General features: G+C 40.8%; 1 protein-coding gene across 3 annotated transcripts in view; it reads left to right on the forward strand.

Moving 5' to 3' along the window:
* Positions 1-487: 487 nt before the first annotated feature.
* TRPC6 (transient receptor potential cation channel subfamily C member 6) overlaps positions 488-18494 on the forward strand; it is a 101537-nt gene continuing 83530 nt past the window's right edge. For 2 of the 3 annotated variants that reach the window (XM_054056499.1, XM_054056500.1), the window contains exon 1: positions 488-914. In XM_054056499.1, coding sequence (XP_053912474.1) covers positions 772-914 — 143 coding nt within the window. In that variant the 5' untranslated portion in view covers positions 488-771. Of the gene's footprint in view, positions 915-1080; positions 1215-18494 lie in introns of those variants that run through there. The other variant, XM_054056501.1, reaches the window with a different exon arrangement.

The raw sequence follows: 18494 nt of genomic DNA on the forward strand, positions 1-18494 counted from the left end.
CAGCACACGCTGTATTGCCAAGCTAAAATGAAACAGGAAGACTTCATCCCGCTTCCTCACTGACAGCTGCACGCTTGCAGCCCTGCCAGATTCCCGAGGGAGAGTTTTGTGTGATTTTTTTCCATACCACTGTGGGCTACGTTTTCGGCAAAGCGGTGGAAAGCAGGCACTGTACCTGCCGAGCTTGTTTTTTAGACTATAATCCCTCTTTTCGAGTGTTGTTTTTACAGTCCCTGGGTTTGGAGAGGTTGTTTTTAGGGTATAATCCCTGTTTTTTAGTGTTCTTTTTAGAGTAAATACCTGGGTTTGGAGAGGTTGTTTTTAGGGTATAACTCCTCTTCTGGAGCGTTGTTTTTAGAATACAATCCCTGGGTTTGGAGGGGTTGTTTTTTTAGAGCATAATCCCCTCTTTTCAGGGCTGTTGGGGATCAGAGGTAGGCGCGTCTCTTCTCACCAGCCGGCACCGTGCCACGGTGACAGAGGAGAGAGCGCGGCGGCCGCTTCGGTGGGAGCCAAGGAGGGATGGTGGAGGCGGTGGGATCGCGGGGGCGGCGCGGAGGGGACACCGCGGTCCCTTAGGGGAGGCGAGAGGCTCCCGCACGCCCTCCCAGCTCCCGCCCCTTCCCTCTGATGCTTCCCGCAAACTTCGCATCCCCCGCGGTGCCGCTCCGGAGCGGCGGCTCCGCTTTGACATCGTAACCCCTCGCTCGGCGCTGAGAGGAGAAAGAAGCTTCGCCGCCGCCTCTGCGAGCGCAGGAGCCTCGGGACAAGATGAGCCAGGCGCAGCCCTACGCCCCGCGGAAAAGCGGCTCCCCCGCGGGCGGCACCCGGAGGAACGACAGCCAGGACTACCTGCTGCTGGACGCCGAGCCGAGCGAGGAGAGCGCCCTGCCGCCCTACGCCTTCTACCCGGTGTGAGTCCCGCAGCCCGCCCTGCCGCGCCGAGCCCCGCCGGGGGAGCCGGGGGGGGCCTGAGGGGAGGGCGAGGGGGAGGGAGAGGCGCGGGAGAGTCCCGCTGGACGGGGAGAAGGAGAGGCGAAGGCGAGTCCTCCTGGTTGGAGAAAGGGAGAGATGGTGTAAGTTCCGCTGGACAGGGAGAGGGAGAGATGCAGGCGAGTCCTGCTGGATGGGGAGAGATGCTGGCGAGTCCCACTGGACGGGGAGAAGGAGAGGTGCAGGAGAGTCCACCTGGGTGGAGACGGGGAGAGATGCTGGTAAGTCCCGCTGGACGGGGAGAGGGAGAGGTGCAGGTGAGTCCTGCTGGATGAGGAGAGGTGGTGGGAGAGGTGCAGACGAGTCCTGGATGGAGAGAGGGAGAGATGCAGGCAAGTCCCACTGGGCAGGGAGAGGGAGAGGTGAAGGCGAATCCTCCTGGATGGGGAGAGGAAGAGGTGCAGGCGAGTCCTCCTGGATGGAGAGAAGGAGAGATGGTGGTAAGTTCCACTGGACTGGGAGAGGGAGAGGTGAGTCCTGATGGATGGAGAGAGGGAGAGATGCAGGCAAGTCCCACTGGGCAGGGAGAGGGAGAGATGCTGGTAAGTCCTACTGGAGAGGGAGAGGTGCAGGCGAGTCCTGCTGGATGGGGAAAGGAGAAGTACTGGCGAGTCCTGCTGGAGGGGGAGAGGAGAAGTACTGGCGAGTCCTGCTGGAGGGGGAGAGGGAGAGATGCAAGCGAGTCTTGCTGGAGGGGGAGAGGAGAAGTACTGGCGAGTCCTGCTGGAGGGGGAGAGGGAGAGATGCTGGGAAGTCCCACTGGATAGAGATAGGGAGAGGTGCAGGCAGGTAGGGAGACCGCGCTGGCTGCTGTGAGAGGTTCTGCTGCACTCCCATGGGGCAGAGCCACTGGTGGGACCTGCTGCTGGGCAGCTGCGGTGCGGACTCGGTCACCTTTCCCCAGAGAGGGAGAAGCAGAGTAAGAGAGGAGCAACAGACCTGGTGAAGGGGCTGGAGAATAAATCTTACGAGGAGGAGCTGAGGGAACTGGGGTTATTTAGCTAAGAGAAAAAGAGAGGGGAGACCTTATCAGCTGTCTACAACTGCATGAAAAGAGATTGTAGAGAGGTGGGTGTTGCTCTCTTCTCCCAAGTGATAGATGATAGGATGAGAGCGAATGGCATCAAACTGCGCCAGAAGTTCAGATTGGACATTAGGGAAAATTTCTTCACTGTAAGGGTTATCAAGCACTGGAACAGGCTGTCCAGAGGGGTGGTGGAGTCACTCTAGAGGTATTTAAAAGAAGGGTAGATGAAGTGCTTAGGGATATGATTTAGTAGTGGACAGGTACAGTTGGGCTTGATGATATCGAAGGTCTTTTCCAATCTAGTGATTCTATGTTTCTATGATTCTGATCATGCTTGCGGAAGGCAGAGGAACAGCAGTTGTAGACCTGTGCCCGGCTGGCAGAGGTCTACTGCCTGGGTGCATACTGGGATGACTGCTCCACTGTAAGGGAGGCTTTGATTTGCTGCGGAGTTGGTAAAAGCTGCTGGGTTTGCTTAAAACCACTGGTGTCTAATGTGTGTAAGACAATTACAGAGACTGTTAACTCCTACGATCAGCTGCTCCCACCGAGAGTGAACATTACAGGCATGTTCATAAACCCCAAATCCCTTCATTACTGTGTTTTGTCAAAATCATGTGGCCTTGTGTGATTTGATTCTCCAGGTTTTGCTGAGTTGTTATCATTTAAGGTAGGGTGTAAGAACATATGTGATAAAACCTAAATGAAACATAAACTCTAAAGGTTCCAGGAACCACAGTTTTTAACATCCTGGTCACTGGGCATTCAGTGTTGACAGTGTCCCTCTGGTTATCTGTTGTCAGCATGTCTTCTATAATTACCATTTGTTAATGCTTCTGAGGAGAAGCTATCCCATAGAGGAGGAAAATGAGTATTAAGCAATGCAAGATGAGTCCTAAAATCGCAGGTGATCACCAGGAGATGCATACTTTCTTTTGCACAAATTGTATTTTATTGCTTAACTGGTAAATTCCAGTCAACAACATCTCCTAGTTTGCTGCTTTTATCTATGAGGGACTTACAGCCACTTGCCAGCTACCTGGATATAGGAAAGGAATAACAGCAGCAAAACTGGCAACACTCCCAGTGTTTGATTATTTATAAACTCAGTTAAGAACAACCAGAGTTGTCAGAATTCTTTGCTGTGTTGCTGTTCCTAAGTGTCTTTCTAGAGTAGTAATTTAGTATGCTCATGTAGGTATAAAAGCATACTTTATTGCACATTCGACTTAAACCCCATCTCAAAATATATGATTGCATCTATCTAATGAATGCTTTCCAAAGGAAAACTTCACGATGGATACTTCAGAGGTTGGTTCTGACTGGTGGACTTCAGCTGTGAACTAATATAATGATTCTGTAGTTCCTTTGCTGTGTACTCATTCAGAATGGTTGTGCAGATACAAGAGGATATATCTTGCACAAGTGATTCAAAGCATCTCTTAAGGTCTGTGGGGTGCCAATATTTTAACTTCAGCAGCATAAGCCTATGGTAGTGGCTCTTGGTCCAGCACACAAGTGTGGAGAGTGCCTCTCATCATCTTGAAGTGGCAATAAGAAAAGCTTACATCCTAATCAAGTTGCTCTGTAGAACTAGGGTAGCACTAAATGCAGGAATTTATCTTCAGCTGTGTCAAGACAAGGCTTTAGATGACTGATTCTTTGATACGGTTAGGTCCAGGACCCTGGAGTCCCTCCCTGATGGAAACTGTTTCCATCAGTCTTTGAGAGAATAAGCAGAAGCTCCTGATATGCATTGAGGGTATAAATTTGAGGAATGTGATCCTTCTCAAATTTATATAAATGCTACTGAAAGGGGTGCTTTAGTGGACAGTGCTTGTTTTTAGATGCACGGTGGGCATGGGAAAGCTGTCCTTTGAGACTTCTCTGCATGTGGAAAGTAGCTGCTTCACAGGCACCCGTAGGCAATGCCTCCACACAACTGCTGCAAGGACTTTAGCTGGCAGGGGCGAATGTAGTGAGTAATGGGCTCCTCCAGGGTATGGTGATTAGTAAGCACAGATTTTGAATTTTCCTGCCTATATTCCACCCACATCATATTTAAAGTACATTTTGCAGATCTATCTTTTCATCCAGAAGGTATTATTTACTAGTGGCCTTTATATGGTCAAGAATATAACCAGATGACCCATGCTTAAATATGTTTATAATCTTTGTCACCTACATGCAGTAAGAATATGTTTGTCTACTTTATTTGAAAATCCTCAAATGACCAGTATTTCTCAATGTTATTATGGCAGAGAGTATCGTGTGACTCTTGCCTGATATCTGTAGAGTCATAAGGTCTCTGAAGGTACCGAGGATACTGCTGATGAAGGGCATGTGTTACCCTGACAGATAATGTAAAATCAATATTTTATGTGCTGTGAGGCTACCTGGACTCAGTGTGCATGCCTTTTCAAGTCTGTCCTTGCATACTTTGTCAGTGTTTATTCTTTAGCTAGTCATTCAGAAATGTGGCAGTTTAGGGAGCTTTTTGTGCTGTCAGGTGCAATATTTTTCTTGGAAGTCCTTCTATGAATCTTTGGTGACCATTCAGTTGTAAGTCTAAACCATGGAGTTGGTGAATCTGTCCATTGAGACAGAGCTATGTGTCCCTTCAGATCAAATAGTATGGCTGTGCTTAAATGTGAACACAGGAAAATAATTCTCCAGATTACCTCAGTTGATATGTTAAAGTGTTTTAACTAAAGCTACTTACTCTTCACTTTTAGTATTTCTTCATATATCCAATTGCTAAGGGTATTTTTTTCAAACAATGTGGAAAATAACAGGCATCATTTGCACATGCAAAAATGCCCCAAGAACTTCTTGTGTAATGTTGCTTAATGCAGAGCAGTAACGCAGAGTACAAGTGATGTCCAAAAAAGAGCTAGTGTACCTCATTTTAAATATTACAAAGAGGGTAGCACACTTTGTGGTGCAATATGGCATGTGACTGTTGCTTGAAAAGTAGTCTCATACCATGGGACAGTTTTCCTCAAGTGGTGATTTAGTGCTAATGCTGGTGTCATTGCATGTAGAATTGCATTTGTAGAATATGTTCTTCATGTGCTGTCTTGTGACTGCCTTTAACTGGTGTAGTGGCCGGATTTCAAAATAACAATTTTAGGATAACTCTTTCTTATATTTGCAGCTAAAGCCCCAATCCATCAAACTACTACTTTAGTTCAGTGGTGCTGATCCCGAGCCTTGATATACATTCCATTTATAACAGCAAGTAATTGTCAGTTTAATACAAAACACTGAGTTTGCCTCTGTTTTTCCCAGATGATTTTTTCAGATGATTCATTAATTGTAAATTGCCATGGTCACATTAAAAATCGGACTATTTATCAGTGATCAGCTCATCTTGCTTGATTTGTCAATGTGTTCAGCTGCACTGATTGGGTTATTCTGTGACGTTTAGGCTAAGACGGTAGAGTGTGCTTAAATATTAAATTACTTGTACATTGGAAAAACATTTGGAATACTAACCTGTTAATGTTAACTGACTCTCTGAGTAGCAAGAGACCTGCCAGGCTTACTCATATATTTGAGGCTTTGACTTTCAGTACTTGTGCTTAACAGTGTGCATCATACCAAATGAGCATGAATTCAGTATCACTCTTTGTGAAGAACAGGTTTACTGTGTCCCAGGTAGCTTCTCCCTTTGCTGCAAACAAGATTTCAACAAGATACCCTGGGCTTAGCAGCAATGCCAAACACAGTCCTTTGGCAGTAAGTAGATAGAAGACTCTTATTTACCGTATAGTGTAAAATGAAATTCTAATGGGATTTTGTGCTGAAAAAATCTTGCTTTTCTTTTGAATTCAGAAACTTTGGTAGGAAAAACACAATTCAAGCTATCTGCAGAATCTGTTATTAAATGGTTTCCAAAACCTGTGACTACTTTTCAAGAATTTAATCACTCTATACTAGAAATCAAATGCAAGTAAACTTTCTAGTAGTCCTCTTCCCTCTAGTCATCAAATCTCACCCCTAATGTATAAAAAATGCATTGCAACATATATGTCAGAAGATCGTCTCCTGAAATACAAGAATGTGGATACCTTTTTTTTCCTCTTGTTCAAGTATTCCATTGGCAAAGGGCCCAGTTTTGTAGTTTAAAACAAGATGAAAGAGCATTTTGAGGTCTAACCCTAAATCTGAGAGCTGATGTGCAGTGGGATTTGAAAGTGAGCATACTGATTTATAAACTTCCCTGTTTATAAATGTTATTGAAGAACAGATTGTCAGTGTACGAAGCTGCTGAGAATACACTGTCAGGCATCGAGTTATATTGTTCATTTATACTTTGAAATATTTTGCATCATGAAAAAGAAATGTATTTTCTTTTACACGTGAGGAAGAATAATTATGCACTAAAATGTCAGTTGTAAAGTAAATGAGGCGCACAAATTATCAGATGAAAACAGGATAAAAAAAGAGTTCTGGTGTTGATAGCTGCTTTGAGGTCCAGATTATTCCTTAGCTTTTGTGGTCTTCAGATCAAGCATTTCTTGGTACCGTCAGACCCAATGCATATGTTAAAAACCTTTTTTTGACAAATATGTTTAATAATTTCTGTCCTGTTTTCAATAGAACAGTTTCTGCTATTGACATAACATAATTTTTATCTCCAGCCTCAACTGTCTTGCTTGAAATGACCTGTAAAATTATCTTCCAGACCCTTCGTTAGACATAATCTCTTCAGGGAGTACTGTGCAATGCAGCAGCTGTGTTTCACTTTGCTAGTCTCTTCACTGAGATGCTATGTCTTCTAAAAATATGTTGCAATAGTTTTGTTGATAGCAAAAAGGTAGAAGAGTTAGTGTGGAGGGAGATAATTTCCTTTTACAGCCTAGTGGATGGAACACTTTCCTGTGAATCAGGTCTAATAGATCTCCTTCCTACCGGCCACAGGAAAAAAAACATCAAGTCTGGATCTCTCCTATTCTGGGTGACTGAATTTAATTCCCGAAGTCTTGAGTAGAAGAAGATTTATTATCAAGCCCCAGAAAAAAACAGCTTTTAGTTCCCCATTTCCTACAAATGTTTAGAAGAGACTGCTTCACTTAGAACGAAAGATATGCTTAATGTTGAGTTCTGCTTTTTTTTTCCTAAATAATTTATTTTTAATCTGAATAATATTTTGTGTTAAAGCAAAAGGAAATACGTCTATTTTGATATTTAAGCCTGACAGGTTAATTAGTAAAAAAAAATAAATCAGTCATGTGGTCTGATGTTTCCCGCCTCATCAGAAATGAGGAAAAACGAAACTGTAACTGTGGAGTTTGGGGGCAAGGCATTCAATAAAGGTTTATTTTAAAGGGGCAGCAAAGCAGACCAACAATATTTATTTAACCTTGGAGAGCTGAAGTGTGTTGCTGGTGAGGTCTGCTCTAGCTTAACAATGCAGCTCAGTCCATAAGGTGTATGGTACTGCCTGGGGATAGGTGCTGGTTAGGTGGTCCTCAACATGCTCCATTCCAGGACATTCCTGGAACAGACTCAGTATTATGTGATGGAGTTTCTTGCTAGATCACCTTGTGCTTTGAAGCTGTTTGAAAAATCAGTGAACTTATGCAGAAACTGGTACACAGCCTGGAAATTATCTCTCAAAGGTGAATTGAAACGTATATGTTCATTTTTGGTGAAGACCTGTGGGATTTGTTGGGTTTAATCATTAGGCACTTTTGTATCCACTGCATATGCTTACTAATGTAACATTGAACTTCCTTTGGTTAGCTACATTATCTGAATGGTTTCCTATGCTAATACTTCATTATGGATTTTACTTGACTTGCAGTATTTCTGTAGATTTATTTGTACCCATTCTTAAGAAAATTTGTGGATTGCTCTTACATAGTTACCAAACAAATTAAAGTCATCTCCCTGCAGGATCTAATTTTATAAAACTGGAAGATTTCCATGTAAATATAATTAATTTGTTACATTTGTGTGATGAAGGTAGAGTACTGATTAAGAAATGTGTGGGATATGTATGGCATACTTTTCACTGTAAATGTTAATAACAAGCGTGTTCTTTGTCAAACACCGTCCCAGCAGCATTTGCCACCACAGAAGCTGAAAATTATAATAATTGGCTACTGGAATAATTCCTGCCAACTATCAGTATCCCCAAATAAAGGTGACTTGTCATGGTGAGTCTACCTCATCATGCTGTATTTAGACTTTAGAGCTCTGCAAACACAAGCAAAAGAGAATTTTGGCAGTTAAATTATTTTAATCAAATTCTTTATAACTTGGTTCCCTACCTCAAACTGTTGTGCAGTGCAAGGCAGTAACTTAGAAAAGGGCTTCATTATTAAACTGTGTAAGATGAGTCTTACATATGTGTTTATGCACATATTTGTGGGTATAGGCAACTGCACTCAGAGTCTACTCAACAGGAGGCTTAAAGTGTTTACATTGATAAGCAGTATTTAAATGTAAGTTTTACTAATTAAATGTGGACAAAAAGCTTAGCGGTAATTAAATTACATGCAGTTTTCTCTTGCATGGATTAACATTTTTAATTTGCAGTACAATGTTTATTAGTTGTTTAGCAGTGACAAATACGTAATCAAGTATACTATTTTTAGAAAAATAGAAGTTATGGAATATAAAGAGAAAATGACTAATTAAAATCTGGGTTTATTTTTTATATCCAGTTCTACACCACTACACTTTTTCATACTTTTTCAGTAGTGCAATTGACAGCACAGCTCTATCGTTTCCCCCCCAAATGAATATATCTCATTAGTTTGTCATTGTTAAAAAAAAAAAAGGCAAGCTTTGGCACTGGGAATGGAATATGAGAGTGAGTACAAGAACCTCAGATAAGTGGAGCAGAGAGAAACTGTGTGTCAAGAATTGTCATTTTAGGTGTGTCCTCAAAGTTATGTCAGAAGTGTGGATAAGTTGTTTTCTGCAAAAGTTGAATGTAATTCCCTTTTGTTTAAAAAAGTTAGTAGTTTGAAGAATATGGCAGGATTGCGGATGTGGATTAGCTAGGTGAACACTTTGTTGTAGATGGGCCACTTTCTTTTAATGTGGAATAGCAGTGATGAAATAAAAATGACAACTATTACTAATAACTAATCATGAATCACCAAGAATTAGATGTGATGCCACACTCTTCACTCAAACATCCTTCCGTATCAAACACTTCCTTCAGTAGTGCCAGTAGTCATACTACTGTTAATGTTCTTCACCATGAGGATGGTGAGACACTGGCACAGGTTGCCCAGGAAAGCTGTGGCTGCCCCATCCCTGGAGGTGTTCAAGGCCAGGTTGGATGGGGCCTTGGGCACCCTGATCTAGTGGGACGTGTCCCTGCCCACAGCAGGGGGTTGGTACTGGATGATCTTTGAGATCTCTTCCAACCCAAACTATTCTATGACTCTATGACTCTATGATTCTATGATTCTATTATTCTATATCATTAATTGAATACAAAACCAACCTTGCCCACTACCAGTTCAGAAGAACATGACTGGAGTTCAGTTTTACCCTTAGAAATGGATTAAGTACTGGTTTTCATGTCAATATTCACCTTAACAAAGAGATTAAGGAACTGAAGTTTGTTAGAAATCATTTTGTATCTGTGAGACCTTCCCATTCTGGTAGAAAGAAGGATCATGAATCAAAAGATGGCAATTGTTACAAATTTGATTTAAAAATACCCCAGAAAACAGAGTTCAGATCACAAAGTCTGTATGATGCAGTGCTTCCCATTGTACAGAATATTCAGACTGGAGAATTTCCATGAAACTTTGCTGCTATGTTACCAAATCTTGAATGGAACTGTGCCTCTCTTCCTCATATTCTTTTGAGTGAAGTCCCGGTCTGGGAAGTTTATGGGAAGGTAGTGGGAGTTTTGCTGGATAGCCCAGGTGTTTAGCAGGTTTGTATCACAAATTGACCTCAGTCGTACGTGACCATCGGCAGCAGTACCAGCTCCTCCTGACCATGTGCACAACCATTCCAGTAGCTCAGGTGTGGTGTGCTAATAGTTGTGCGCTTGGCAGGTTATACACCTCAGCTGCACAAAAGGCGTCATGTATTTCTAATCAGATGCTGGTTAATTGCTGCTAATAAGGACAAATTGCTATGGAGCCAATTGAATTGTTATTTTGAAAACAGAGGATCTTGATTTCACCGTGACATGTAGGGACCCACAATGTGTGAGCAAGCAGTGTCCAACTCGGTGCTGGACTGTAACTAGCCTGAGACCGAGGAAGTGCTGGAAAGACTTGGCATCCCTCCTTGTTCCTCCTGAGATGTTATTTTCATGCATTCTGATCAGCCTAACTACTAAATAGGCATGTGCCCGGCCAGATGGAGTAGAATGCAGTGGTGGTCTGTTGCTTCCCACCTTGTTCTGTCAGCACTGGCGTTAGTTCCAATGCGCACTTGGTTGTGCTGATTCTCCTCCTGGCCCTAGTCTGGGTTTCTCCTGTCACACACATTGACTGAATTTAGAAATGATGACTAATTGCAGAGAAGCCTTTTCAAAGGGAAGATCCCCTCATCTCTGAGGAGTGTTTTACGTTTCCTTTCCCTTCTGTAACATTTCTGCCTGTGGTGTACGTTTCAACTGTTTTCTCCCCTTTTTAAAAACAGGTAGCCATGTCACACTGCTAACTTTGTTAATCCTACTCTGTGTACGTATTTTGGGCCTGCCAAGTGGTAATAATCCAAGACTTGGTGCTTTTTTTAAGGCTCTTGAAGTGCATTGCAGACAGACACATTGCACGCAGTCCAGCTGTCAGCCTTCCAGCCACGGGATGCTTGGCAGCAGAGGGAGCGATTTTTGAAACAGCAGTGATTGAAATCACAAATTGCATCAATTAAACACCTCTACAGCACCTGGCACATCGTAGGAGAATGTAACAGCGGTGCCACCAGAGTGAATTCAGGAAATGCTTTTAACTGAGGTGCAGGTTGTGGGAGGAAGCTTTGAAAGCTGGCATCGCAAAGCTCAGAAGGTCTGTGCCATTGAGACTGGTGCCACGAACGTCACAATTACCTGCTATCTTAATGTGGGAAAGTGCCCTCCCTTCTTGACATGCCTACATGCATGCCGAGTCGTGCATAGCAGAAGCACACTCGTGAGTGGGGTCTTGTGATGGGGAGCGTGTCTGATACATCTGATCACTTAAGCAGTGGGATCCTGCATCCATCCCACACGAAACAGCTGAGCTCAAGAGAGTTGTGTGTTGACTTGCAAGCTGCACCATGCAGGGAGCTTAGTGCCTTGAAAGATATAAATAGGGATAGCTTAACTTTATTTGATCTAGTGGAATCTAGTGAGATGACCCTGCCCGTGGCGGGGGGTTGGAAGTAGATGATCTTAAAGGTCTCTTCCAACCCAAACAATTCTATGATTCTATGAATTAAAATAGTGGATAGTAGGGATTTTTCCTAGGCATTTGTAGTATGTGCCGACACTTACAGGCACGTTCTGTGAGTTTCTAACCATGTTTAGTGATTTACATGGGATCAGAACCATTGTTTTGATTTTTTTATTTGGGGGGGAGGTAATCTTTCAGAAAATACAGCCTTTTTGAGAAATGGTCCTATCCAGCTGTTTTTCATGATTAAAGGCTGTAAACCATTCCTCCCTTCTGTTTTGCAGTGCAATAATTGATTTTCTATATTAGTTTAGTTCCACTATTCTAATCTTTGGTTTTATGTGTTATTTCCTTAAGGTAATTGAAAATTGCTTTTAATTTCCCATTTTTTTAAATTTATTAATGAAATGAAATGTCACATATACTAGAAACTTCTAGTTTATTATCTATGTTTGCCAAGTTTGTTGGATTATACATGAGTTGAAAATACTTCTTTTATTGCTGCATTTATTAATTTATCATTAACTCAAGTAAACCTACTATGACCAAAATATATGAAGTAGAGAAAGTTTTTTTAAATGCTAATTTAAAGGTTATTGAACTTTTATTTGGGGGATTTCTTTTGATTTTTTTAGAAGTTAATATAAACATATGTAGTACTGATGGTGCTTACTCAAAAGGAAATCCCATACTTTGTGAACTCTTTTGCTTCTCTCACCTCTGAAATGAAGGACATATGCTCATGGGTCTACCTGCACCACATCCACTGCCTGGCTTTTGCTTTTGTCTGTCCTGTTAGGAGCGTATGGACTATGATAGTTGCTCAGAGGTTTCGGGCTCTGTATAGAATAAACATGTTTCACTGTATCAGGAAGGTGATAAATTAACTCTGGTGCACTGGGATACAGTAGAACTTCTAAAATTTCCATAGAGACATTTAAGTCCTGCTCTCACTAAATTATCTGATAAATTTGATTCAAAAAGCAGGCTGCTGCATGGCAGCGATGACTCTTCCTCTCTGTAGCTCTTCTTTTCCTCTCTCTAAGAGAGTTTCATATTGATTTCTCAATACAGTTTTTGAAGACTGCTGCTTTGTCAAGTGAGTCTTAGAATCGTACCTCTCCCCTTACAACATACTGTTTTGTTTTCATCTCTCTCTGTAAGCGTGGAAAACTGAACTGAAAAATGCAATGACCGTTAACAAAAATTGGATCAAAGTGTGGTACTGCTAACAAAAATTAGTTATTATAACTTCATTTTCAGGTGGTGGGGCTAGGATGGAATTCTCTGAGGATACTAGGTATTTTGTATGGCTTCACATTAGCATTCTTACTTCGGGATCATAAAAACTAAATATCAACATCACTAGAGAGTTTGGGCTGTAGTCCGCGTTACTGTTCTAAGTCTGTGGAGGTCGGTGAGGGTGGGAATCTGTAATAGCCTCTTGCTGGCCAGGAAAGGCTAAGGCATTACGCCAATGTGGCAGATACTGCGGAAGAAGAATAGCCGTATCTCGAACTAACATCTAAGCAACGAATGAAACAAGCAAAAATTAGAGTGGGAGAGGAACATAACTTTCTGAAGATACAGTCTATTCTATTTAAACCATTTTGTAGGGCAGTGCTTACAATAAATATCTGCAATTGCAGTATCTTCAGGTCTGCACTGCCTGCGGTATGAAGCGGTAGAAATTAATGTTCTCCACTTTTCTTCAGGAAAGAATTTTGGAGGACTAAGTCGAAGAGCTATTTAATCATTTAGCAACATATGATGTGAGCATGTTGGTAGGTAAAGAGTGACTGAAAGTGAAATTTCAGCACTGTTTTGTATGATGAAATAATAATGATCTTACCTAACAAGCTAATATTTAAAATATACACTGGGATTTCTTACTCCACAGCCAATTCCAGCCTAAAATTGACAACAGCATTTAATATATAATAGGAAAGGAAGATAAAAAAAGAATCTAGGCAGGGAATTACAGTGACAGTGAAGATAATGCCTCTGGTCTTACACAGCTGTCTGAGATCTTCAATGGCCTGAGGTTTCTACATCATTGATTTTCACATCAAATCTGAAAAACAGCAGAAATTTTCCTAGTGAGAGTGTTGATAACACCTTAAAGGGAAAGAATATCCGTTGTGGAGTAACCAGCTTTAGTTTCTGCAGGATTTGTGACATCTTCATGAATCAATGAGTAAGGTGCCGATACCAGCACTGCTCAGGATCTGTGCACATTTTCTGACCTCTGACCTCTGAAGTAAGACTGACTTACTCCTACCACACAAGTCTTGGTATCTCCAGAGGGCCAGAAAAGGCATGTAGGTACACAGCAAGGAAGAGGGGAAATAGGGGGTCTCACTGGGGATATGGTGCCGTTCCTGTCTGGATTTCCTTTTGACTGAAACTCGAGTACAGGGTGGTACGTATTCAGCTATCGACCTCAAGACAACATGCATACAGGAAGGTGCAGGAATATGGGAGCACTCTAGTGTTGGTGGTGTATGAACAACTTCTGTTTGCTTCATGTTCTTGAGGTCATGAGTTCCTTGTTTCATGAGTCTTGAACTTCTAGATAAGGTCCTAGGTATTGCGTAGTGTGGATCAAACATAGTAGGACTGACAAAAACTCCACATCCAATTCTGCTTTGTTTTCAAATCCTGTATCCTTTGGTAAAAACATCAGGAACATTATCAACTTCTTTTACTTTTGAATTAGGTGTGGGATTTGAGATTGGAATGTAGTTCTTTAAATTTTATAAATGTCACCAGAAAATATTGTGCAATTATGAAGTAACAGTAACTATTGAAAGGTCTCATTTTATGTCTTTAATCTATCAAATTAGGTCTCATTTTTACATTGTGATGTGCACTGGAATCGTTATTGGATCTCAAATCTGAGAAAGACAAATGGTCTTTTCCTGCTGAACTTGCATGTGTGACTTGCTACCAATTCAGTTTTCACTAAAGGTGTCCCTGAGCTCAGGGTGGTAGTAGATACTTTATTTGTGCATAGCAGGGAACAATAAACATTGTAATTTTTTCTTTATACTTGTAAAGTAATTATTTTTAATAACAGTAATTACAGTTATTAGAAGTAAACTACAGTAATTATTATTTTACATTGTTTTCCCTTTTATTTGAAATGCTAAGCAGTTTTACAGTTATACGTCTTTATCCTGAAGTTAGATTACACTTAATTTTTTTGGGAACTCTTTTTTTTGTTCAGAATGCATATTTCTTCAACTGACTTTATAGCACATAGGGGGTAACATCTACAGAAATGGCTCTGCTCACTCCTTGTTTTCATTGAATTCAGTTTCACGCTTTTTGTCTGGTTTTAGTTTTCTTCTAGGTAGCAGCACTCAGCTGTTGTTTTTGTTGAATACTGCTTTGGTCTTTGAGCACTTTTAAGGTAAATTTTATGATATTGCCTTGCTTATTCCATTTAATTAGAAATATATCATATTTATGAAAATTTATGAAAATTATTTCTGCCTAACACAGATCCTAGAAGAGTATAGATAAGTACATTTCAATATTTTACCACAAGCACAGGAGGAAAAAAAAATCTCCTGTACCAGAACTATATTCTTGTGGAAATCTTTATGTTATCCAAGAAAGAAAACTTGAGTTAGATTTCTTGTTTTCTCTGAAAATGTTAAAAAATGGAGTTTCTAGTCAGTGTCAGCATTTCATTATTGGTTGTTACAAATGAAACGTTTGTGGAAATTTTTGTTTTCTGGACATACTTGGTTGGACTGACGTTCATATGAACCGATGGGGGAATTTCGTTGTGTTACAGAGTATAATGAATGAACAAATGGATAAATATTTTAAGGTTCGTAATCAGTCAAATGTGACTCAGAATAATCATACTTGCCGCCTTTCTGGAATTCTAGTTGATGTATTATTTCATATCTGTTTTACGGGAAACACAATTATCTGTCGGTTGATGTCATTAATCCAGTTATATCCTCTTCTGCTGTTTTGCAAAGTGCAGACAACTTAATTGTATGGTCTTCTTCAGGTGCTGAGCAGAACGCATACATGCTGCCTTTGCAGAAGTGAGTTCTTTGTCACCAAATCCTAGTCACTCATCTAATTCTTCCACGTTCTCCTATTGCTATTTCAGACTTTTAGAAGGCCTTTTATTGCTTTTTCTCCAAGTAGTTCTGAGGTTGTCGGTTGTGATTTTACCAATCAGTTTTTTACATGGCTTTCATTTCATATCAGTCGCTTTTATCCACAGTAGCATTTGTTCATAATTTACCCTATTATTCTGGTTCTCCTTCAGTCACGTGAGATATTTGTATTCAGCATGGAGGATTCATGATGCTTAATCATGAATATTTTTCTGCCATCTTTATTTTATTGGCAATTTTTTTCAGTTAACAGCCCTCACTCATGGCAGGTCAATATCAGTGAGAGACATACAAAGGAGGATATCTGGAAAAGATTATATTTTTAAAAAGGAATAGGATCTGAATAATATTTTAGCATGAAGAACTCTGAATGTAGGGGCTATACTTATTTGATGACATCTTAGGATTGTTGTATCTCACATCTGCAGTTCTCTGAAAAAAGCAGACAGTTATTGTCAATGGTAGTGACAGGTGGGTTAGATTGATTTCAACTGCATTTGATGTTAATAGTCATATTTTCAAGAAATAGAGCCTGAATAGACCTCCTGAGGGTAGAATAATTACTCTGGTTTCTGTTACAATCCAGAAGCTGCCAAATATGATTAAAGCACAATTTATTCCTATGTTGGAGTGTTAGGTCATTGCTGACTGGAGAACTTGATGATCTGCTGTATCGCTGTTACAGACGTGATAGTTTGTGTCCTTCCCTATAGGCTGTGTGGGTAAACTGTGCAGGTGTATTTTCCCTCATTCAGTCAATCATTTTTTACTTTTCTTATGCTCTCCTATATCTTTACTTGCATTGCATGTGGAAATACCAGGATGATTTTAGTTGCCACATTGTTTCCTGTCTAGAATTCATACTTTGCAACTTAATGGGATTTTATTGTCAACTCTGTGCTGTAGAGTATAAGATTTATTTTACTAGGATCTTAATTTTTTTCTTAATGTTTTTCTTGAAAGATGCTCAGTAGTGTCAGTTTTGGACAAACAATAAAAAAATGTAAATACCTGAAATAATAAAATTTTACAATAAAGTGGAAGTATTTTCTTCCCTTTGACAGCATTCCTCTGACCAAGCAGCAGCAAAGGAGGCAGCTAGCTGAAATGCTGTCTTGTTTAGGCATTTTGCATTACTTTTATCATCCTTTTTCTAATCCTCCCCAGCTTTTCTATTGGAGGTGTTTTTTGTGTTTATCTGACCTTTTTGCTGATACCATACCCTATTGTCTGGACCTACAACTCTGTATAATAAACTGTGCTAAAGGTAATGGTGAAAATTGTGTCTGACTCATGCTGGAAGTAATTCACACAACTAGAACAGGGAAAAAGAGACAACCTTGTGATTTTGTTCTTAATTCTGTGCCAGTAAATCTCCCCATGAGTTTCCTAGATTGCTGTGTTACAATTTGATTTAGATATGTTCAGTGAATGGGTTGAGCTCATTAAACTGCACTCTGTGATGTATGTTTCATTTCCCTCTTATAAACACATCTATAATACAGGCATCCACTCATACACGTTCCCGTTTTTTCCCTTTTTGAAAATCGATGGCATTACATAGAATTAAAGGAAAGTCATCCCTTGTCATTAAATAATGAAGGCAGTGAGAGCTCAGCAGAGCTCTTGGCAACCCTGTCGAAGGCTTGCACTATCCTTTCAACATAGTGTCACGTTCCTCCTCATCTGCTGGAGAGTTCTGTGAGTTGATGGTGGCTGAACCATACATGTGTATGAATTATGGAGTCATAGAATCATTAGGTTAGAAAATATCTTAGAGATCATCAGCTCCAACCGTACCTGTCTACTACTAAATCATATCCTCAGTTGTGTGAAAGGCTGTCAGGAGTTTCTTCTGCCCCTCCATCACACAGCACCCATAAGGGGAACTGCAGCTTCTGAGCTAAGGAAATGTATGGCACTGCTGCTGGAATACACTTCAGCAGGCTTACTGAAAGACATAGAAATGGACAGTGAGAAGACGGGATCATGTCTCTGTCCCACAGGTGCATAAAGGGATGATGAAGGTAGCCAGCCTTGTGGGATGCAGAGCAAGGGTTATTTCACTTTTGTACATACAGAACTGGTCTATCTGGGTTTGGTTTTGAAATGTGAAGTTAGCCACCACATGCCAATTCATATATTTTAAATGCAAATTGACATTTTTTAAAGTATTACACAGCTTGAGCATGACTTTAGGAGGAGTTGGTGTGTCCTAACATCACACCTTTTAAATAAGCACCTACAGAAGGTGTGAAGCAGACAGGCAGTACCTGAGTACGCCCTTGTTATTGCCATAATATGGCTAAGTGCCATGGGTCAGCATTTGGCAAGTGATTGCAAACATAAACAAAGCATCTGAGTCAGAGTATGGCACTTTCAAACAAGGCCCTACAGAGCTAAAGACAGAAATATTTCCTGCTTAAGCTTAAATCTCTTGTCTGAAAGAAGAGAAGACTCTTGGGTTTTTATGTTGACCCAGCATAAAGCTGGGAAGGGAAAAACTAGAATCTTAGCAAGCGTTTGTCACAGATAGATCATGTTTGCAAGCCTGAGATAATTTTTACTTCCTCTGTTTCAGCTTATACCGGATAATATTTTCATACTTTGTTGCAGTGCCAAAGACAAAGATGTTATCTGTACAACTCCTCAGCTGCTTATGCTTCTGCTGATAGATCATGACATAAAGAAAGACAGCAGTTAAATACTCTTTAAATACTGGAAAATAAACGTTCATTGAAGAGGTTGACAACTGAACTGTAGGAGATGCAGCCTATGAACATTTTAAAGAGAAAAGTACTAAATGTGGGACTGCAGTACTGAAGATGCAATTCAGCAAATTGCCGTAAAATCCAGTGTGGCAAAAGCAGTGGTGGCTTTAGAATATAAATGTTAAAATGAAAGGTGCCATGGTTGTTCATCTAGTTTGCCTGGTTTCTTCACTCTGCTTAATCAGAGATGCCAGCC

This window comes from Cuculus canorus, chromosome 1 (assembly GCF_017976375.1).
Source record: "Cuculus canorus isolate bCucCan1 chromosome 1, bCucCan1.pri, whole genome shotgun sequence".
Classification (NCBI taxonomy): Eukaryota; Metazoa; Chordata; class Aves; order Cuculiformes; family Cuculidae; genus Cuculus; species Cuculus canorus.